This window comes from Cucurbita moschata, unplaced genomic scaffold (genome assembly GCF_002738365.1).
Source record: "Cucurbita moschata cultivar Rifu unplaced genomic scaffold, Cmos_1.0 Cmo_Scf00023, whole genome shotgun sequence".
NCBI classification, from domain to species: Eukaryota; Viridiplantae; Streptophyta; class Magnoliopsida; order Cucurbitales; family Cucurbitaceae; genus Cucurbita; species Cucurbita moschata.
Window position 1 is genome coordinate 3,830,020 of NW_019268539.1, and position 17,532 is coordinate 3,847,551.

At 35.6% G+C, this 17,532-nt stretch overlaps 3 protein-coding genes across 6 annotated transcripts in view; all 3 read left to right on the forward strand.

Moving 5' to 3' along the window:
• The first annotated feature begins 342 nt into the window (after window positions 1-342).
• On the forward strand, window positions 343-6,445 carry LOC111460207 (vestitone reductase-like). Of its 3 annotated transcripts, XR_002713389.1 has the most exons (6): window positions 344-561; window positions 1,193-1,717; window positions 2,650-2,845; window positions 3,519-3,740; window positions 4,574-4,629; window positions 6,336-6,445. XR_002713389.1 is itself a non-coding variant. In XM_023103347.1 (4 exons), exons 1-4 carry the CDS (start codon window positions 438-440, stop codon window positions 3,673-3,675), a joined length of 1,002 nt encoding a protein of 333 aa, XP_022959115.1. In that variant the 5' UTR covers window positions 343-437; the 3' UTR covers window positions 3,676-3,869. The 3 variants fall into 3 exon arrangements, 1 of the variants encoding a protein (XP_022959115.1); XR_002713390.1 differs by lacking the exon at window positions 6,336-6,445 and having other exon boundaries at window positions 4,574-4,865; XM_023103347.1 differs by lacking the exons at window positions 4,574-4,629; window positions 6,336-6,445 and having other exon boundaries at window positions 343-561; window positions 3,519-3,869.
• Window positions 6,446-9,344: 2,899 nt separating this feature from the next.
• On the forward strand, window positions 9,345-13,379 carry LOC111460208 (vestitone reductase-like). Of its 2 annotated transcripts, XR_002713391.1 has the most exons (6): window positions 9,345-9,756; window positions 10,343-10,476; window positions 11,713-12,237; window positions 12,590-12,785; window positions 13,037-13,249; window positions 13,280-13,379. XR_002713391.1 is itself a non-coding variant. In XM_023103348.1 (5 exons), exons 2-5 carry the CDS (start codon window positions 10,353-10,355, stop codon window positions 13,176-13,178), a joined length of 987 nt encoding a protein of 328 aa, XP_022959116.1. In that variant the 5' UTR covers window positions 9,345-9,756; window positions 10,343-10,352; the 3' UTR covers window positions 13,179-13,379. The 2 variants fall into 2 exon arrangements, 1 of the variants encoding a protein (XP_022959116.1); XM_023103348.1 differs by having other exon boundaries at window positions 13,037-13,379.
• Window positions 13,380-14,274: 895 nt separating this feature from the next.
• The window catches only part of LOC111460206 (peptidyl-prolyl cis-trans isomerase FKBP43-like), a 6,559-nt gene continuing 3,301 nt past the window's right edge, over window positions 14,275-17,532 (forward strand). The window contains exons 1-5 of the mRNA XM_023103346.1: window positions 14,275-14,393; window positions 14,667-14,740; window positions 15,080-15,315; window positions 15,699-15,835; window positions 16,819-17,170. Of these exons, the coding sequence (XP_022959114.1) occupies window positions 14,381-14,393; window positions 14,667-14,740; window positions 15,080-15,315; window positions 15,699-15,835; window positions 16,819-17,170 (812 nt within the window). The 5' untranslated portion in view covers window positions 14,275-14,380. The remainder of the gene's footprint in view (window positions 14,394-14,666; window positions 14,741-15,079; window positions 15,316-15,698; window positions 15,836-16,818; window positions 17,171-17,532) is intronic.

The following is a 17,532-nucleotide window of genomic DNA, read 5'->3' on the forward strand; positions in this document are numbered from 1 at the left end:
ATTCTTTAGTTAAATTATTAAATTAATTTAATTTTCGTTTTCATTTATTAATAAATATATTAAGAATAATATGCTTTACGCGAATAATTTTAATAATTATTTTTAAATAAATAAATATAATAAAATTATATTAGTACAATAATCAAAATTAAGAATTATTTAAACTATGATCTTTAGTCAAAAGTTTTGACTAAAAGGTTAAAGATTGGTCGTTATTGTTGATAATAACTTTCAAGTCAACGGTTATATTTCTCTTTTTATTGGTAGAAGCGAGAATTGGAAATTCTCCATTACGATAGAAAGTTAGGTAAAATCCCAATATTTCTAAAAGTGTGATGAACACATGAAATGGGTATTAATTTATTTCCTGATATAAACAATTGCGTGGGGTTGCAACCTTTACAAATCGTTTCTGGAAAGGGCAGAAATCGAGAGAAATGGAAAATGGCGCAAAGGGGAAGGTGTGTGTAACAGGAGGCACTGGATTTATAGCGTCATGGCTGATCAAGAGCCTTCTCGAGAAGGGCTACTCTGTAACCACCACTGTTAGAGCCGACCCAGGTAAACAAGACCCCTTTCTCCTTTCCATTTTTGGTCTCTGTTTTGATTTCTTGGCTTTGCATGGTTGACTTCGAGATCAGCTTCTTGGATCGTAAAGGATAATCTCTTTCCAATTCTGTACTTGAGTCATTTGAATGTTATATGAATTCTTTACTGGATTTCACTTTTTTTTTACTTCTTTTGAGGTTTGCATGCTAGGTGTTTGATGAAATTACTATGAGAGTTGATCACTTGACTGCTATTTAAGCGCAGTGTCTTTGGCTCTTTAGATCCATATTAAGCTGCCGCGAAGTTCAAGTGGATTGGTTACTATATTATACCCTTGCCATCGAAGACTCGGTGTTAATAATTTTGTTTCTTCTTTCTGCTTTTAAGTTTTTGGAATTCATTAAGGATTTTAAGAAGTAGATCCAACTACAAATGAAGTTTCCATTGAACAAGTATGAATTTATAAAACAAACCACCAATAACTAAATCGTTATTGATTATATTATAAGAGGTATAAGCTTGTGCAATACTTTTCTAACTAGTTTTCTGTATGTAAACTTGTTTACATTTTAATTTCCAAATCGATCAATTGTGTAACTCGGCTTTCCTCATCTAAATTTGTTTACATTTTAATACGGCGCAGAGATGAGAAAGGACTATGGATTCTTGACAAGTCTACCCGGAGCATCAGAAAAACTCCAAATATACCATGCTGATCTCGACGAACCGAATAGTTTTGCTCCTGCCATTGCAGGTTGCATTGGAGTCTTTCATCTTGCTACCCCAATTGATGCGAGTGACAAAGAAGGTGTGGAAGTGTTGACTAGAAGAACGATTGAAGGAACACTGGGCATCCTTAAAGTTTGTCTAGATTCAAAAACGGTCAGGCGAGTTGTATACACTTCCGCGGCAGCCACCATGCAGTTTAATCACCACACAGTAGACTTTTTGGATGAAAGTTGTTGGAGTGACATTGATTACATCAATAGTATTGCACCATTTGGAAGATCATACCCGATTTCTAAGACATTAACTGAGCGAGCAGTTCTTGAGTTCTCTCAACAATACGGATTGGAAGTTGTCACTGTCCTTCCAACTTATGTTGTTGGTCCCTTCATTTGTCCTAGACTTCCTGACTCTATTCGTGTGACAACGTCTTTGATGTCAGGTACTTTTTTTTAATGTTTAAAGTATCTTATGCTCGTTGAATGCATCTTGCACTTTGCACGTCGACTTGGAATCTTCAGTGAAGAGTAGGCAGATGCCTAAGTTTTACTGAATCTTATTGCTAGAGACATATTTGGCATTTGATCTCTATAAAATTATATATTGTTTTTGAACTTTTGAGCATTGTTTCCTTTTTAATCCTCAACCTCTTATAGGGTCCAATTACAGAACATTTGAATTACGTCTCAGAAGTTAAACATTATGTTTTTGTTTAGTGCAAGCCATTAATACGAATGACTGAATGTTATTATGACATGCCCATTTGATCGATTTTGATTGAATTGGCTGATGTAACATATAGTTGAATAAGTTAATGAGCATGCAATGCTATGTCATTATTTTGGGGATGGTATAAATGATAAGGACTACATAGACTGTAATTCAATTTGAACTTTTAAAGTTTAGAGACTATACAGACTCAAGTTTCAAGATTTTAAGAACTAAAATTTCAATTTAGTGCAAATTTTAATTATAGGAAACATTTCCTATCTTCATTTTGCTTGGGATACCTCTTTTATCTCTGTTCTTTGGCAATAGCTATAATGATATTATGAGCTGACTGAGTTCATGGTCCATACGACTCCATGGAATTATGCTCTAATTTAGGGCCATTATGGATTGACTTTCGTAGTGTTCTAAACACTTGTTTTACACTTAACAAAGCTTTTGTAAGCACTTGGAAAGTCAATCCAAATAGGCCGTTAAGCTAGGAAGTTGCGTGATGTTTAAATATTTTATTCCCTTTCTGAATTTCGAACTTGAGTAGCATCAATGTGAGCCCTCTAGCTTCTTTTGCAGATGATTGGAAATTAGTAAATTACACTCTGTTTATGACTTAGTTCCAAAGTGATATTAAACATGAAACTTGTGCAGGTAATAAAGCAGATTATGGATTGATCTTAAAATCAAACATGGTGCATGTAGATGATGTGGCAAGAGCACACATTTTTCTCTTTGAACATCCAAATGCAAACGGGCGATATGTTTGCTCTTCCCACATAATCACATTGGAAGAATTGGTTAATCTCTTTTCTGCCAAGTACCCAGAATTTCAGATACCATCTTCTGAGTGAGTTCCACTGCATATTAGTTTCCCATTATCATTACAGAATCTTTTCTCTTAGTAATATTGCAAATTTAGCCTTCGATAATCATTTGATTTTTTATTTTTGGTTTTTTGAAAATTAGGTTTAAAAACATTACTTCTACATGTTGATTCTGTTATTTTATTGTCCTCTTTTTAGACATGTTTTCAAAATCCAATCCAAGTATTGGAAACTAAAAAATAGTTCTAAAAAACTTGATTTTTTTTGTTTGTTTGGAATTTGGCTATCAAATGGGGTCTTAACAAGGTTAATGATCGTGGTGTTTATTTATAATTTTTTTGAATTTGTGATTCTATGTAGCCCTTCCGTATATGCTTATTGGATAAATATTGATTGGTTTGGCCCAATTTGATTGGTAGATGATAGAAGAAAGTTGATACTCAGTCAAAATGAAGTTTGGTATACAATATGCCCCTATTTTGAAACAACAAATCAAATCTCTTTTATAGACCTTTTTGTTTAACTGTTCACTTCTTTTTTATCATTTATTTATCAAATCATGCAAGAATTTTCCATTAAGCATATTACATCGTCATCATTATCAATTTCACAAGATGGACTTTAAAGGTTCGAAGTAAGACAAAGTTGTTTATTTGAAGTTTGGGGATTAAATAAATACAACTGATTCGACTGCAGGTCTTTGAAAGATGTCAAAGGCTACCTATTCAGTGATGTCTCTTCAAAGAAGCTTTTGGATGCTGGTTTCCAATACAAATATGGTATTGAAGAAATGTTTGATGGAGCAATCCAAAGCTGCAAAGAGAAGGGTTATCTCCATGAAACAAATAAGTAGTAAGCATGGAACGGTATTAATAAAAGCTCCTCATGATTGCAAAAAGAGGCCAATAATTTGATGTGGTTAGTTCTTCTAGGCTTTAGCCCGTATAAGATATGTATGTTACAATTGTCTTTCTCAAGGAAGTGGTATCTATTTCTGTTTACCAGTCTGTTATCTTCTGAATATATATATATATATATATATATATATATATATATGTTCGAATGCTGGCTTCTGTTGGCATACAAGTGTTATGTAATTTGCATTACAGCTCCTCAGAGGTTACCACTCTTTTAAGGGCATGTCTTGGTTCTGTGTGTTTATGGGATTGGATTAATTAGTATTCTTAGACCCAAAGTTGGTCATTAATGTCTATTTTAGTAATGGCATTTAGATGCATGAGTTTTCAAACTCAATAATTTCACCTTTAAAATTTTCATTTGGAAGTATTTTTGGTCCATTCTTTAGTTATTTGCGAAGGGAAATCGCCTTCTTTTGGGTATGAACTGAAGGGGGCTTTCTCCGTCAATTCACAGTGATTCTTTTTCGTTCATATTTAAAACATGGTACATTTTTTTTATGACAATGGGGAAGAAGGGAAGAGAGAAGAAAAAAAAAAAGAAGGGATAAGAAAGTGAAAAAAAACATGTTAGGAATCACGGCCCTCCACAATGGTATGATATTGTCCACTTTGAGCATAAGCTTTAATGACTTTACTTTTGGTTTCCCCAAAAGACTTCATATCAATAGAGATGTATTACTTACTTATAAACCCACGATCAACCTTTTAATTAGCCAATGTGAGACTTCTCTCCCAAAAATCCTCAACAATAAAACTTAGTTGCTGATTTCATTGTCGATGGTAGACGATATTGGCAATTCATTCTTATGCATATAGCTGAGCTTTTCTCTGGACTATTGTACGAAATGGTAGGAGCAGCCAATTCGGAGGATTCAAAGCCTTGGAAGGTGTGTTCTTCGAAATTGTATTATTCCTCATTCTATATGTGAAATGAAACTTTTATTACTAGAGCGTAAAGCAACTAGATTTCTATGAAATATAGTCATAAATTATTCGGGAATGTGGTATGTGCCATTCTAAATTCTGTTCCAATATTTTTCATTATTTGAAATCGTTGTTCTATATACACCCTAAACTCTGTACCTGCTGCCTTTTTCAATATTTTCAATTACCCGTTTGTCTTTGTTTATGATGCCTCATTGACTTCAATCATATCTATCTAGATCTTAGTCTTAGTTATAACTATATTGTTACTGATTTAGTTAGATATATTTTTTGTATGGTTTTATATTTGTACCATGTACTTATATTATTTCCTAATATCTAGGTAGTTAAATTGTTACCTAGCTCTCTTTTTTTTTTTTTTTTTAATTATAAATGGTATGAAGAAATGATTTACACTTCCACATGGTCCCGAGGTGTGATTAATAGGTGTAGCATCTTCCACGGTGACCAAATTTATTCTGAGGGCTACCAATCTACCACCTTGATGAAATTGCCTTTATAGCTATCGATTTTCCACTTGACCAAATTTATTCAAAGTCTTCATAGTTACCGATCTTCCACCTTGACCAAATTTATTTGGAGCCATTGCAGCTACCGTTGATGTCATAACTTGACGTTAAAGTCGTGCGATCAATATTGCACATAATCCTATCCAGTCAAGCTGGGAATGGATGACATCTATTCACAGCTTGTGGGGGAGTGTTGTACCTTAATTACGTCATTCATAGCTGTGGGGGAACGTTGAGGGAATGTTGAATGAATGACTTTAATTATTTTAATTATATCTATGCCTTAATTATAATTATAATTTTACATAATGCCTAGTGATTTAGTTAATACCTATATCTTTTTATATTGGTAAAAGTCATGTAAATTCATCTTTTACTGCGGTTATGGAAGACCTTTTCAAGAAGGCAAGTATTGCCATGGATGGATGCTATTTATTTTATCCAGCCACCCATCCAAAGAGAAGTAAGATTTTTGTTTTAGGTGAAACAAATCATGTTCTTTAGGGTGGTAGACATTCTCTAAAAACCAATTATTGTGACTCATCCATGCATACATGCAACTGCGATTCTACCACGAACCCACAAATGTTGGCGTTCAGCAGTGAGCTGGTAGATCACAAACCCGGAAAAAGAAAAACAATTTTTTTTTTTCAGATTTCTTAGATCTGGAAAATATGGAACGAAAACATTCCAAATCAGTGTTGGCTGGCTAGACAGATCAGAGCCAAAGAATGTTTCAAATTAGTGTCAGAGATATGTCAACACAAGCTAGACAGAGGGCTGAGAAAACATGTATAGAGGAAGAAGAGGAAAAAAGTAATAATAAATATGATTTATTTAGCCCAATATATCCAAAGTTTACAAAATAGCCAAAGGTATTAATGGTATGAGCCAAAAGCAAGATTGTTCCAAACTCGAAAATGTTCGAGTTTGAAAATTGAGAGACTTAAGTTCAACTAAATTGACCTCAAGGACTGGAAGTAAAAACTTAATTTTGTTTTTGAATTTTAACTAAGAATTCAATTTTTTTTTTCTTTTTTTTTGAAGTATATGTCTTTTAAACTGTGCGATACTTTACCGTTTTTCTACCTTTTCCATGTTTTGTTTTATTTGTGTCTGATTTCGTCTTTTCATTGTAGTCCAATTTCTCGTAACCTCAAAAATTGGGTTGTGATATTTTCATCTTGCTACCCCAATTGATCTAGATGACAAAGAAGCCGTTAAAGTGTCGACGAGAAGAACAATTGAAGGAACAAAATAGTTCACTGGATCTTTTTTAAATTATAAGTTGTTTTCGAACTTCTTTTGAGCATCGTATCCCTTTAAAATCCTCAAACTTCTTAAAAGTTTCAATTACTGAACTACTGAACGTTTGAATTATGTCTCATAACGTTAGATTATGTTAATGTTTAGTGCAAGTTGTTAATACCAATGCTTGCACGTTGTTATGAGATGCCCATTTGATTGATTTTGATGGAATTTAGGAAGTCGATCCAAATAGGTCGTTAAGCTAAGAAGTTGTTTGATGTTTGAATATTCATTCACTTACTAAAATCTTAGACTTGGGAGCATCATATTGTGTTTGTGAGTTAGTTATTTATTTGAAGTCGAGAGATTGAACAAACACAACTGGTTTGGCTACAGGTCTTTGAAAGATACTAAAGGCTACATATTCAGTAATGTCGCATCGATGAAGCTTTTGTATGCTTGTTTTCCATACAAGTATTGTATCGAAGAAATATTTGATGGAACTGTTAGAAATCACAACCCTCTACAATGGTATGATATTGTCCACTTTGAGCATAAGCTGTCATGCCTTTGCTTTGGGCTTCCCCAAAAGGCCTCATACCAATGGAGATAGTATTCATCACTTATAAACCCATGATCTTTCACTAAATTAGCTAATGTGGGACTCACTCCCAATAATAATCCTCATCAATCCTCCCCTCGAACAAAGTACATTAGAAGCCTCCTTTAAGGCTTATGGAGCTCTCGAACAACCTCCCCTTAATCAAGGCTCGACTCCTTCTCTGGAGCCATGCCCTAAACTTAACCATGAAAAAGTGAGCGGTGAGTTAGGCAGCCATCCTTTCCCTCTCATATTTTCTTTTGCTTGTAATACAAATTCATATGAAATGGCTGCATTGAAAGCGTTTTTGTTGCAGGTCATGATGTTTCCTTGGAAAATATTCTTCAGCTCTTTCCCTCTTTTGTAATCTCATAATTCATTTACTTATATAAGTATATATGTTCATTTTGTATTTACATTGAATGTCTTTGGACATTTACTTGTCTTTTGCTCCAAAAAAAAAAAAAATTAGTGGGGTCCCACATCGATTGGAGAAAGGAACGAGTGCCAGCGAGGATGCTGGGTGACACAATCGCGCTTTCGAAGGCAGCGGACTAGCGATTGTGCGGCACTCACTTTTCAGCGACAAGTGAGCTTAAGTCAATTTGTTCTTGCGTCACCTATGGCCAAGCGACGTACGATCGAGCCTCTAGCCTCGGTTTTAAAAGAAGGTTTTAGAAAACGAGGAGAGAGAGAGATTTTAGAAAGAGAGATTTTGGAAAGAGACGTTATATAAGCAAGCAAGAGAAAGATAACAACGGCTTAACATATATAACCTTGGGTAGGGAGAAGTTGACAACTAGTCATATCCCCCTATAGTACATTCTGTGGCAGGCCTAGACATGATATTTTTGAGGCGTCATACGCCTTAGAATTACAAAAGGAAAAACACTAGAATGAAAAGACATGACAAGGGTTTGGCTTGTCATGGGCATGCGGCCATGGGCGACATGCCCTGGACGAGCATGACCGTGACACTGGGCCTCGAAGGGGGTGGATTGTGATGTCCCACATTGGTTGGGGAGGAGAACAAACCAACCTTTTATAAGGGTGTGGAAACCTTCTTCTAGCAGAGGCGTTTTAAAGTCTTGAGAGGAAGCCCGAAAGGGAAAGCCCAAAAAGGACAATATTTGCTAGCGGTGGACCTGGGCCGGTGCACATGGGTGGATTGTGATGTCCCACATTGGTTGGGGAGGAGAACAAACCACCCTTTGTAAGGGTGTGGAAACCTTCTTGCAGACGCGTTTTAAAGTTTTGAGGGGAAGCCCGAAAGGGAAAGCCCAAAGAGGACAATATCTGCTAGTGGTGGACCTGGGCCGGTACAAATGGTATCAGAGCCAGACACCGAATGATGTGTCAACCTTCTCGCTGTTCCCCGAAGGAGGGTAGACATGAGGCGGTGTGCCATTAAGGATGCTGGGCCCCAAAGGGGGTGGATTTGGTGGAGGTCCCACATCGATTGGAGAAAGGAATGAGAGCCAGACATGAGGCGGTGTGCCATTAAGGATGCTGGGCCCCAAAGGGGGTGGATTTGGTGGAGGTCCCACATCGATTGGAGAAAGGAATGAGAGCCAGTAGGGACGCTAGACCTCGAAGGGGGTGGATTGTGATGTCCCACATTGGTTAGGGAGGAGAACAAACCACCCTTTATAAGGGTGTGGAAACCTTCTTCTAGCATACGCGTTTTAAAGTCTTGAGGGGAAGCTCGAAAGGGAAGGCCCAAAGAGAACAATATTTGCTAGCGGTGGACCTGGGCCGTTACAGGAGCAATCGAAAGCTACAAAGAGAAAGATTACTTGTATGAAACAAAGGATAAGTAGTCAACATAGAAACATAATTAATGAGACCTCATGATTGCAAGAAGAGGCAAAGAGTTGATCTACTCTTCTAATGTTTCTCTTAGCTAATTGATGTTGAGATGCAATTTCAAGACGTTGTATGTGAGATTCCACTTCAGTTGGAGAGCGGAATGAAGCATTCCTTATAAGAGTGTGGAAAGCTCTCCCTGGTATACGCGTTTTAAAATCATGAGACTGCCAGCGATACATAACGGGTCATACAGGACAATATCTACTAGCAGTGACCCTGTTACATTGTCTAATCTTTTGAAAGTAATAAATCTTTAAGAGCATTAAAGATGTTATTGGGGTGGGGATTGAGAGTTCTTTTGTCTTGGCATTCGATTTCCTTTTACATCTCTACGAAATTTTTCATTAAATTTTGTGGATATCAAAATTTTATATATATATATATATATATACTTTTTTTTTGTAATTTTCTATAATAAAACCAATTATTTTGGTTAGTATTATCACTCGCTTTAATCCATCTATATAGCTTTAATTTACACTCGTGAAAATCAGATTATCCATTTGGAAAAATGACAAAACGATGGGAGAAAGAGAAAATGGAGTTGAGTTGAGAAAAAACATAGCCTCCACATGATATCTGATAAATGAAAAACTTCCCATTTCATGGGACCATCATTTTTAAGATTGCTTGTCCTTTAGTCAGTTAGAAACCTTATCACAAATGTACGAGGTACACTAAAAGTAGCCATAAATCTTAAACATTATCTCTTAGTTCTTCAAACTGTGCAGAGAGATGGAAGTTTGAGTAATAGGAGGCACTAGATTTACAGGGTTGGTGTCTCTTCAATCGACTTCTCGAGGGTGGCTACTCTGTCATTACTGCCACAAAACTCAACTCAGGTATGTCTAAGATCAAAGTCAATAAGGAAGGACTCTTTAGTTTGTCGTAATTCAAAAAGTACATTAAAAAAATTTAGAATCGAAAGATTTTATAAAATTAGGAGAAGATTTTTGGAGTCTGATCATACTTTGGGATGTTTTCTCCTTTCTTTTCGGTTTGTAGGAGAATTATTTGATTTTTTTTTTTAATTTTAAGATTCGAATCTCAATAATCAAGAATTTAAAAAAGAAAATTTAGCATCGATTTTAATAAAATCACTTATTATCCTATTGATTAATTACGACGGTCAAAGTTTTAAGTGTAGTTTCTACGCAATGAAATTCGATTTCCTGATTCTAAGACCTAGGACTTCTAAAGTGCTTAAGAACCTCTTGTCATGTCTCATTCTAGTATTGTTGTGTGTCTTTTTATGAGTATTTATAAAAGAAAAATCAATTAATTATGAATACATATATGCATGTGGGAAGATTCGAATCTTAATCTCTGGCAGAATATTTTAATGTTTCTCTTAGCTAATTGAAATGGGTTTAATTTTTTTCAATGTAAACAATTGCGTGGGATTGCACCATGGCCTACGGAGGGCAGAAATCGAGAAATGGAAAATTTGGAGAAGGGGAAAGTGTGTGTAACCGGAGGCACTGGATTTCAAGCTTCATGGCTCATCAAGAGCCTTCTCGAGGATGGCTACTCTGTAACTACCACCGTCAGAGCCGACCCAGGTTAAAACACCCCTTCTTCTCTCCATTTTTGGTCTCTGTTTTGCTTTCTTGGCTTTGCATGGCTGACTTCAACATCAGCTTCTTGGATTGTAAAGGATATATTCATTTGTTAAGAATGAGTGCTTTGAATCTTTCTTCCAATTCTGTACTTGAGTCATTTGAATGTTATATGAATTCTTTACTTGATTTCGCTTTTTTGACTTATTTTGAGGTTTGCATGCTTGGTGTTTGATGAAATTACTATGAGAGTTCATCACCTGATTGCTATTTAAGCAGTGTCTTTGGCTCTTTGATTCCTATTCCAGAACAACTCAAACATTAAACTAGTTGGTTATAATATATTTAATTTATGTGAGGTCTCACGTTGGTTGAAGAGGCGAACGAAGCATACTTTTATAAGAGCGTGGAAACCTTTCCCTAATAGACATGTTCTAAAATAGTGAAGCTGATGGTGATACGGGCCAAAGAGGACAATATCTGCTAGTAGTGGACATGGGCGGTTACAAATTGTATTAGAGCTAGACACCAGACGGTGTGCCAACGAGGACGCTGGGCCCCTAGGGGGTTGGATTGGGATTGTGAGATCTCTCATTGGTTGGAGAGGGGAACGAAGCATACTTTTATAAGGGTGTGGAAACCTCTCCCTAGTAGACGTGATTTTAAACCGTGAGGCTGACGGCAAAAGGAGCCAAAGCGGACAATATCTGCTAGCGGTGGGCTTGGACTATTACAAATGGTAGTAGAGCCAGACACCGGGTGGTATGCTAGCAAGGACGTTGTGCCCCAAGGGGAGTGGATTGTGAGATTTTACATTAGTTGGAGAGGGGAACGAGGCATCTCTTTATAAAGATTGGAAACCTCTCTCTAGTGCGTTTTAAAACCGTGAGGCTGGCGGCCATAGGGGCCAAAGCGGACAATATCTGCTAGCCCAAACCCACCGCGAGTCATTTGATACCATATTAAACGGCTTCTTAAAGATTGGGTTAATTTACTTTTAAGATTTTGGTATTCATTAAGGATTGTAAGAAGTAGATCCAACTGCATATGAAATTTTCATTGAATAAGTATGAATTTATGAAACAAGTCACCAAAAACAAAATTGTTGTAGAATATATTATAAGAGGTATAAGCCTATGCAATACTTGTCTAACTTGTTTACATTTTAATTTCTGAATAGATCAATTGTCTATCTCGACTTTCCTCATCTAAATTTGTTTACATTTTAATACTGCACAGAGAAGAACAAGGACTATGGCTTCTTGACAAGTCTACCCAATGCATCGGAAAAACTCCAAATATACCATGCCGATCTCAACGACCCGAACAGTTTTGCTCCTGCCATTGCAGGTTGCATTGGAGTTTTTCATCTTGCTACCCCAATCGATGAGAAGGACGAAGAAGACGTGGAAGTTTTGACGAGAAAAGCGATGGAAGGAACATTGGGCATCCTTAAAATTTGTCTAGATTCAAAAACGGTAAGGCGAGTTGTACACACTTCCAGTGTAGTCACCATGGATTTTAATCACCACACAGTAGACATCTTGGATGAAAGTTGTTGGAGTGACATTGATTACATCAATAGCGCTTCACCATTCGGAAGATCATACCCGACTTCCAAGACATTAACCGAGAAAGCAGTTCTCGAGTTCTCTCAGCAGAGCGGATTGGATGTTGTTAGTATCCTTCCAAGTTATGTTGTTGGTCCCTTCATTTGTCCTACACTTCCTGGCTCTGTTCGTGTGACAATGGCCCTGGTGTTAGGTAAGTATCTTATGCTCTTTGAATGTATCCTTCACTTTGCACGAAAGACTTGGAAATCTTCGTTGAAGAATAGGCAGATAATTAAATTTTATTGAATCTTTTTTCTAGAGATCTTTATAAAATTATAACGCGATAACGATATCATGGAATTATTCACTGATTTAGAGTCGTTATGGATTCACTTTCGTAGTGTTCTAAACACTTGTTCTACACTTAACAAATCTTTTCTAAACACTTATAAAGTCGATCCAAATAGGCGGTTGAGCTAGGAAGTTGCATGATGTTATTTTATTCCCTTGCTGAATTTCAAACTTGAGTAGCATCAATGATGTTAAACATGAAATTTGTGCAGGTAATAAAGCAGAGTATGGATTGCTCTTGAAATCAAACATGGTGCATGTAGATGATGTAGCAAGAGCACAAATTTTTCTCTTTGAACATCCAAATGCAAATGGGCGATACCTTTGCTCTTCCCACTTAATCACAGTCGAAGAATTGGCTAACTTATTGTCTGCCAAGTACCCAGAATTACAGATTCCTTCTGCCGAGTGAGTTCCACGGCATATTAGTTTCTCGGCTTCCTTTGATAACTATTTGCTTTTTAAAACTTAGGCTCTATTTATTTATTTATTTATCGTTTGGTTCCTAACATCATTTGAATTTTATCATTTATTTATCGAATCATGCAAGATTTTTTGAATTAGACGTATCATATCACCGTCATTTTATCAAGTTTACGAAGACTTGGTTGTTTATTTGAAATTCAAAGATTAAATAAACACAACTGGCTTGACTGTAGGTCTTTGAAAGATATCGAAGGCTTCAAATTCAATAATGTCTCATCAAACAAGCTTTTGGATGCTGGTTTTGAATACAAGTATGGTATTGAAGAAATGTTTGACGGAGCAATCCAAAGCTGCAAAGAGAAGGGTTATCTCTAGCTCATCCTTTTCTATTAATATTTCTGTTTAGCATTGTCTGTTATCTTCTGTGCATGTGTCTATATATATATATATATATATATATATATATATGTATACACACACACACACACATTTGAATGATGCCTTCTGTTAGCATACAATTGTTTTCTACTTTGCATAACAGATCAGTGAAAACACGTGGGAGAAAAATCTGAACTACGATCAACATTTGTCAAGTTCATGTTATCGTTCAATGAATTTGACCTATTTTTTTAGTTAAATATAAGAGGGTTGTGCCTTAGATGATTTATGATATATGGTGTCATAAGTGTACTCTGTGAGGGGATGATTACGGGATCTCTAACTATTTCTTAACGGTGAACCTATTCAAATAGGAGCAAGAGACAACATGGGTAAATGACATCGATCAAGATTTTAAATTTTGATGTATTTGATCCATATTTATAGTAAAAACACGGCTAAACAAATATATTGAATCATTTTTCATCAACTTTTAAAGATACACGGTTGTCATATTCTTCATTTTTAAAATGGTATCATTTATCTCTCTAAAAAAGTCTTATTTCATGTTTAAAATTTTAAAATATTATTCGCGGGTATTTCTTAACTTAAATTTGAATCACGTGTCTTAAATAAGATCTTAACACTCAAATTAACTAGAAATTTCAATACTTGACCTCGAAATTTGTCAAATTTGGATGAATTTGACCATGTTTTCAAAAAAAAAAAACATATTCAATTTTTTTTTCTTCTCGGTAATAATATGGAAGTATGATTGTTTGTTCAAAACTTTAAAGATGGATTACTCCCTTAACTTTTCTCGTGAAAATTACATTTGCCAAGATTTATCCATTACTTTGGTACATTTATAGTTTTTATTAAGAAAAATGGTATATTTATTTCTTAAAAAAAAACTATGATATATTTTATTACAAAAAATCAAAATTAAAAAAAAAAAAAAACATTTTTCCTTTTTTAAAAGATAAATCCTAACCGTTGGTTTTTACATAACGGTATTATATGGCCATAGAAAGCGCGCCAAATAACTTCAATGGGTCCCACCTCAAACTGGGCTTTCTTGTAATATCGCACTCCGTTTCCAATCATGGACCGGCGTCCCAGTTCATCTCTCGCGCGCTTGCTTTCAGAGGGGCTAGGGTTAGGGTTTTAGCAAGGAGAGTTCTGCAGCTTACTCAAACATGGCTTTCTGGGGTAAACTTGTCAATCCCTTCTATGATTTTCACCATTTCTTTCTTCTTGTTATCTTTTTTATTTCATTTTTCTCCTTTTGCTCTATTCTTTATATTGAATTTGTTGTTGTTGTTTATTGTTTATTTTATTTATTTAAATTTTCCTATCATGTTATGGAGTTTGATCGTTGGTTAGCATTGTCGAGTGTCGGGTGTATTTGTCGATTGCTTTTTCATTGTTTTGATTTTCTGAGTTTTCTTTGTGTTTTCTCATTTCTGTTTGTTAGTTTTCCAGGAACTGAAGTGAAGCCTGGAAAGCCCTTTACCCAAAAGTTCGACGACTTCAAAGGAAGGCTTCATGTTTCACTGGTAATGATTACAAACTCCACTCTTTGTTCTTTGTGATTAGAGTTTAGAGCTGGGTTGCCGTAGTTTCTTGGTATTAGTTGTGTAGATTTGATTTTTAGTCCCTGTTTGGGTTTGGTAATTATTATATGAATTTATGGATAATGAGTTCGATAATTAGCAATTGGAGAAGCCCTTTTTTTTGTGTATTAGTTTCTTCCTGGGATGGAGGTCTCTATGTCCCCTGCCCTTAGGTTGTCCTCTTTGTGGCTTTAATATACTTCATCTCAGTTTCTGATTAAAAAAAAAAACAAAGGAGACGGTTTTTCTCATGGATGTCATGCGGTATCTGGATATTCGCAGGCAACATTGGGGTTTGGTACAGCAACAAAGAAGAGCGTTCTTCAGTGTAACGTGGGGAATAAGAGTCCTGTCTATCTATGCTCATTGTTTCCTGAGAAGACTGAGTGTTTGCAACTAAATTTGGAATATGAAGAGGCTGATGAAGTCATTTTTTCCGTTATTGGTCCTCGAAGCATTCACCTTTCTGGTTATTTTCTAGGAAGTTCCCGACACAATAATGTAAATGATGATAATACGTATCCATTAGTTTCTCTGCATCAGGGTGGATAACTTCTCTGTTGATTATATTTATTTATGTATAGTAGCTCTTTTTGGGTGTAGTATTTGCAATCCTTCAATTATAAAAAATAGTAGGCCAAGATAAGAAATATAAAATGTCTTAAGCTTTTTGTATATTTTCAGGATAGGATGGGTATCGCTTATATTTCAAGTTAGGATAATCATATAGCTTGGGTTTTCTTGAGATGCCCAATTTACTAAGCATATCATCTATCTATGACAATAAATTACCATGTTTCCTGTGTTCTCCCTTCTACCATGCCTTGTTTTCTGGGGCTTGTTGATTGCATTGTTTCATGATGAATTTTTGTTATCTTTCTTTAACTAACTAAATAAAAAGAGAATCCTATGGAGAAGATATTGCAAACACTGATACACAGAGCTCTGAGTATGCTGACGAAGACAAGTATGAGGATAGTTTTATTAATGATGAGGATCCAGAAGTTTTCTCCCCCTCTCTTATTTCAAATGAAGAAGGTTTGTATCCTGATTGCATTACCATCCCTCTCTAATAACTGTGGGGTCTTTTTTGTTTCCTCCTTGCATTCGTCTCTTCATTTTCTGCTCTTTCTGCATTCATTGAAGTCATCCTTTAAAGCTTGCTGTTATTTGCATTGATTTTATTGCATTTCAAAGTATTTGAGGCTGCCTTAATCCTCATGATTCAGGGATGGTGAAGCTTTATATCCGCACTCCTTTTGATTTTGGGAGACCATGTCCCAGGATGTTTTGGCCTATAACGTTGTTTATGAGAGAGAAGTTTTAATCTCTTCAATGTTTAATTGTTCTTTCATTTTTTGAGGCTGCCTTTATGAAGTATTATGGAAAAAATAAATTTATATTCAGCTTTGGATGTCTCTAGGCAGCCTAAGTTTCAAGTTGGTTCGATTTTCAACATTGTGCATGAAGTTTGAGTTTTTATTATCCTCGATTCTTAAATAAATTATCTTTGTTCAAGGTGCATTAATATGCATGAGGGGTGAAGCACTCACTAAGTTTCTTACTGAAATTCTTCGATAGAGGTGCGCTTTGTTAGGTCTATGATAAGTTTTTGTTCATGGTTCTCTATTTTGTGTATTTGGTTTTTTTTTTTTAATTGTCTTTTTCACTCCCTTTGGGAGTTTGTATCCCTTGAACTTTTAATCAATTTCATTATATGAATGAGAGGTTGTTTCGTTTTCAAGAAAAAAAATATTCTAAACTAGGAGAAATTTAATTGCACGTTTTGTGTTAGAAAATGGCATATGCTATGTGATTTAGGGATCTATATGGTTGTACCTTAGATAGATACCTTATATTTTCCCAGACGACCTATGTTCAAACATTTACAATATTGTTCTTATTATATATAAGACAAGTTTTGATTTTCCATTTTTAGTAGTAGTTTAAATCATGCTGATCGCAATATGAATGCTATTTGATTTCCAATAGTTTGACCATTCTCAATCTGGTGTGAATAGATGAAACTCTTGGCAAGAACAAAATCAGAAATAAAACTCGCAACTGTAGGCGGCTCAGAAAGAGCTATCAGTTGAGTGAATCTGATGACGAAGAAAATTCTCAGCCTAAAAATAATTTTAAAACTGGGATCCCCTCAGAATCAGAGAGTTTAGATGAAGACAACCATCCCATATCCTCCTTGTGCAATAATAGAACCAAGGGAGAGATAGCTACGGATGCAGAGGAAAAGGAAGCAAGAGAGCACGAAGTCTTACATGAAACCAGTGATACGAAGACAGAATTTGATGGCGAGTTTGTTACTGGAGTTAATGGAAATACTGATGGTATTATTGATGATGGTCTGCTGAATGGGTGAGTTCCGGCTATAAAATTGTCATTTATGAGATAAATTGTTAATTTGCTTTCTCCTCTTAATTAAAAATAAAGTGCAAGTCTTAGATTTGTATAGCAGGGCGTTTATGATTTTCTCTTAGGAATGTTTTGAAGGTCACAAATCCATGCTACTTTATGTATACAGTTAGTGCCTTTCTTGAGAACGTCTTGAAATAATGGCTTGGAGCTTTTGTTGAACAGTGTTATTAATTTATGATGTCGACGTTTAATGAATCCAAGCAAGGAAGCTAGAGAGCAAAATAATTTTTCAGTTTTTGCTACTGGGTCATTTCCTGGAAACAGTCGAAGGAACACGTTAGTGGTGGGTTGGGGGGGGGGGG

Coding starts and splice junctions, on each gene's coding strand:
- LOC111460208 (XM_023103348.1), top strand. CDS start 10,353: ATGGAAAATTTGGAGAAGGGGAAAGTGTGTGTAACCGGAGGCACTGGA. Junction 10,477..11,712: donor CACCGTCAGAGCCGACCCAG/GTTAAAACACCC, acceptor AATACTGCACAG/AGAAGAACAAGGACTATGGC. Junction 12,238..12,589: donor GACAATGGCCCTGGTGTTAG/GTAAGTATCTTA, acceptor AAATTTGTGCAG/GTAATAAAGCAGAGTATGGA.
- LOC111460207 (XM_023103347.1), top strand. CDS start 438: ATGGAAAATGGCGCAAAGGGGAAGGTGTGTGTAACAGGAGGCACTGGA. Junction 562..1,192: donor CACTGTTAGAGCCGACCCAG/GTAAACAAGACC, acceptor AATACGGCGCAG/AGATGAGAAAGGACTATGGA. Junction 2,846..3,518: donor TTTCAGATACCATCTTCTGA/GTGAGTTCCACT, acceptor ATTCGACTGCAG/GTCTTTGAAAGATGTCAAAG.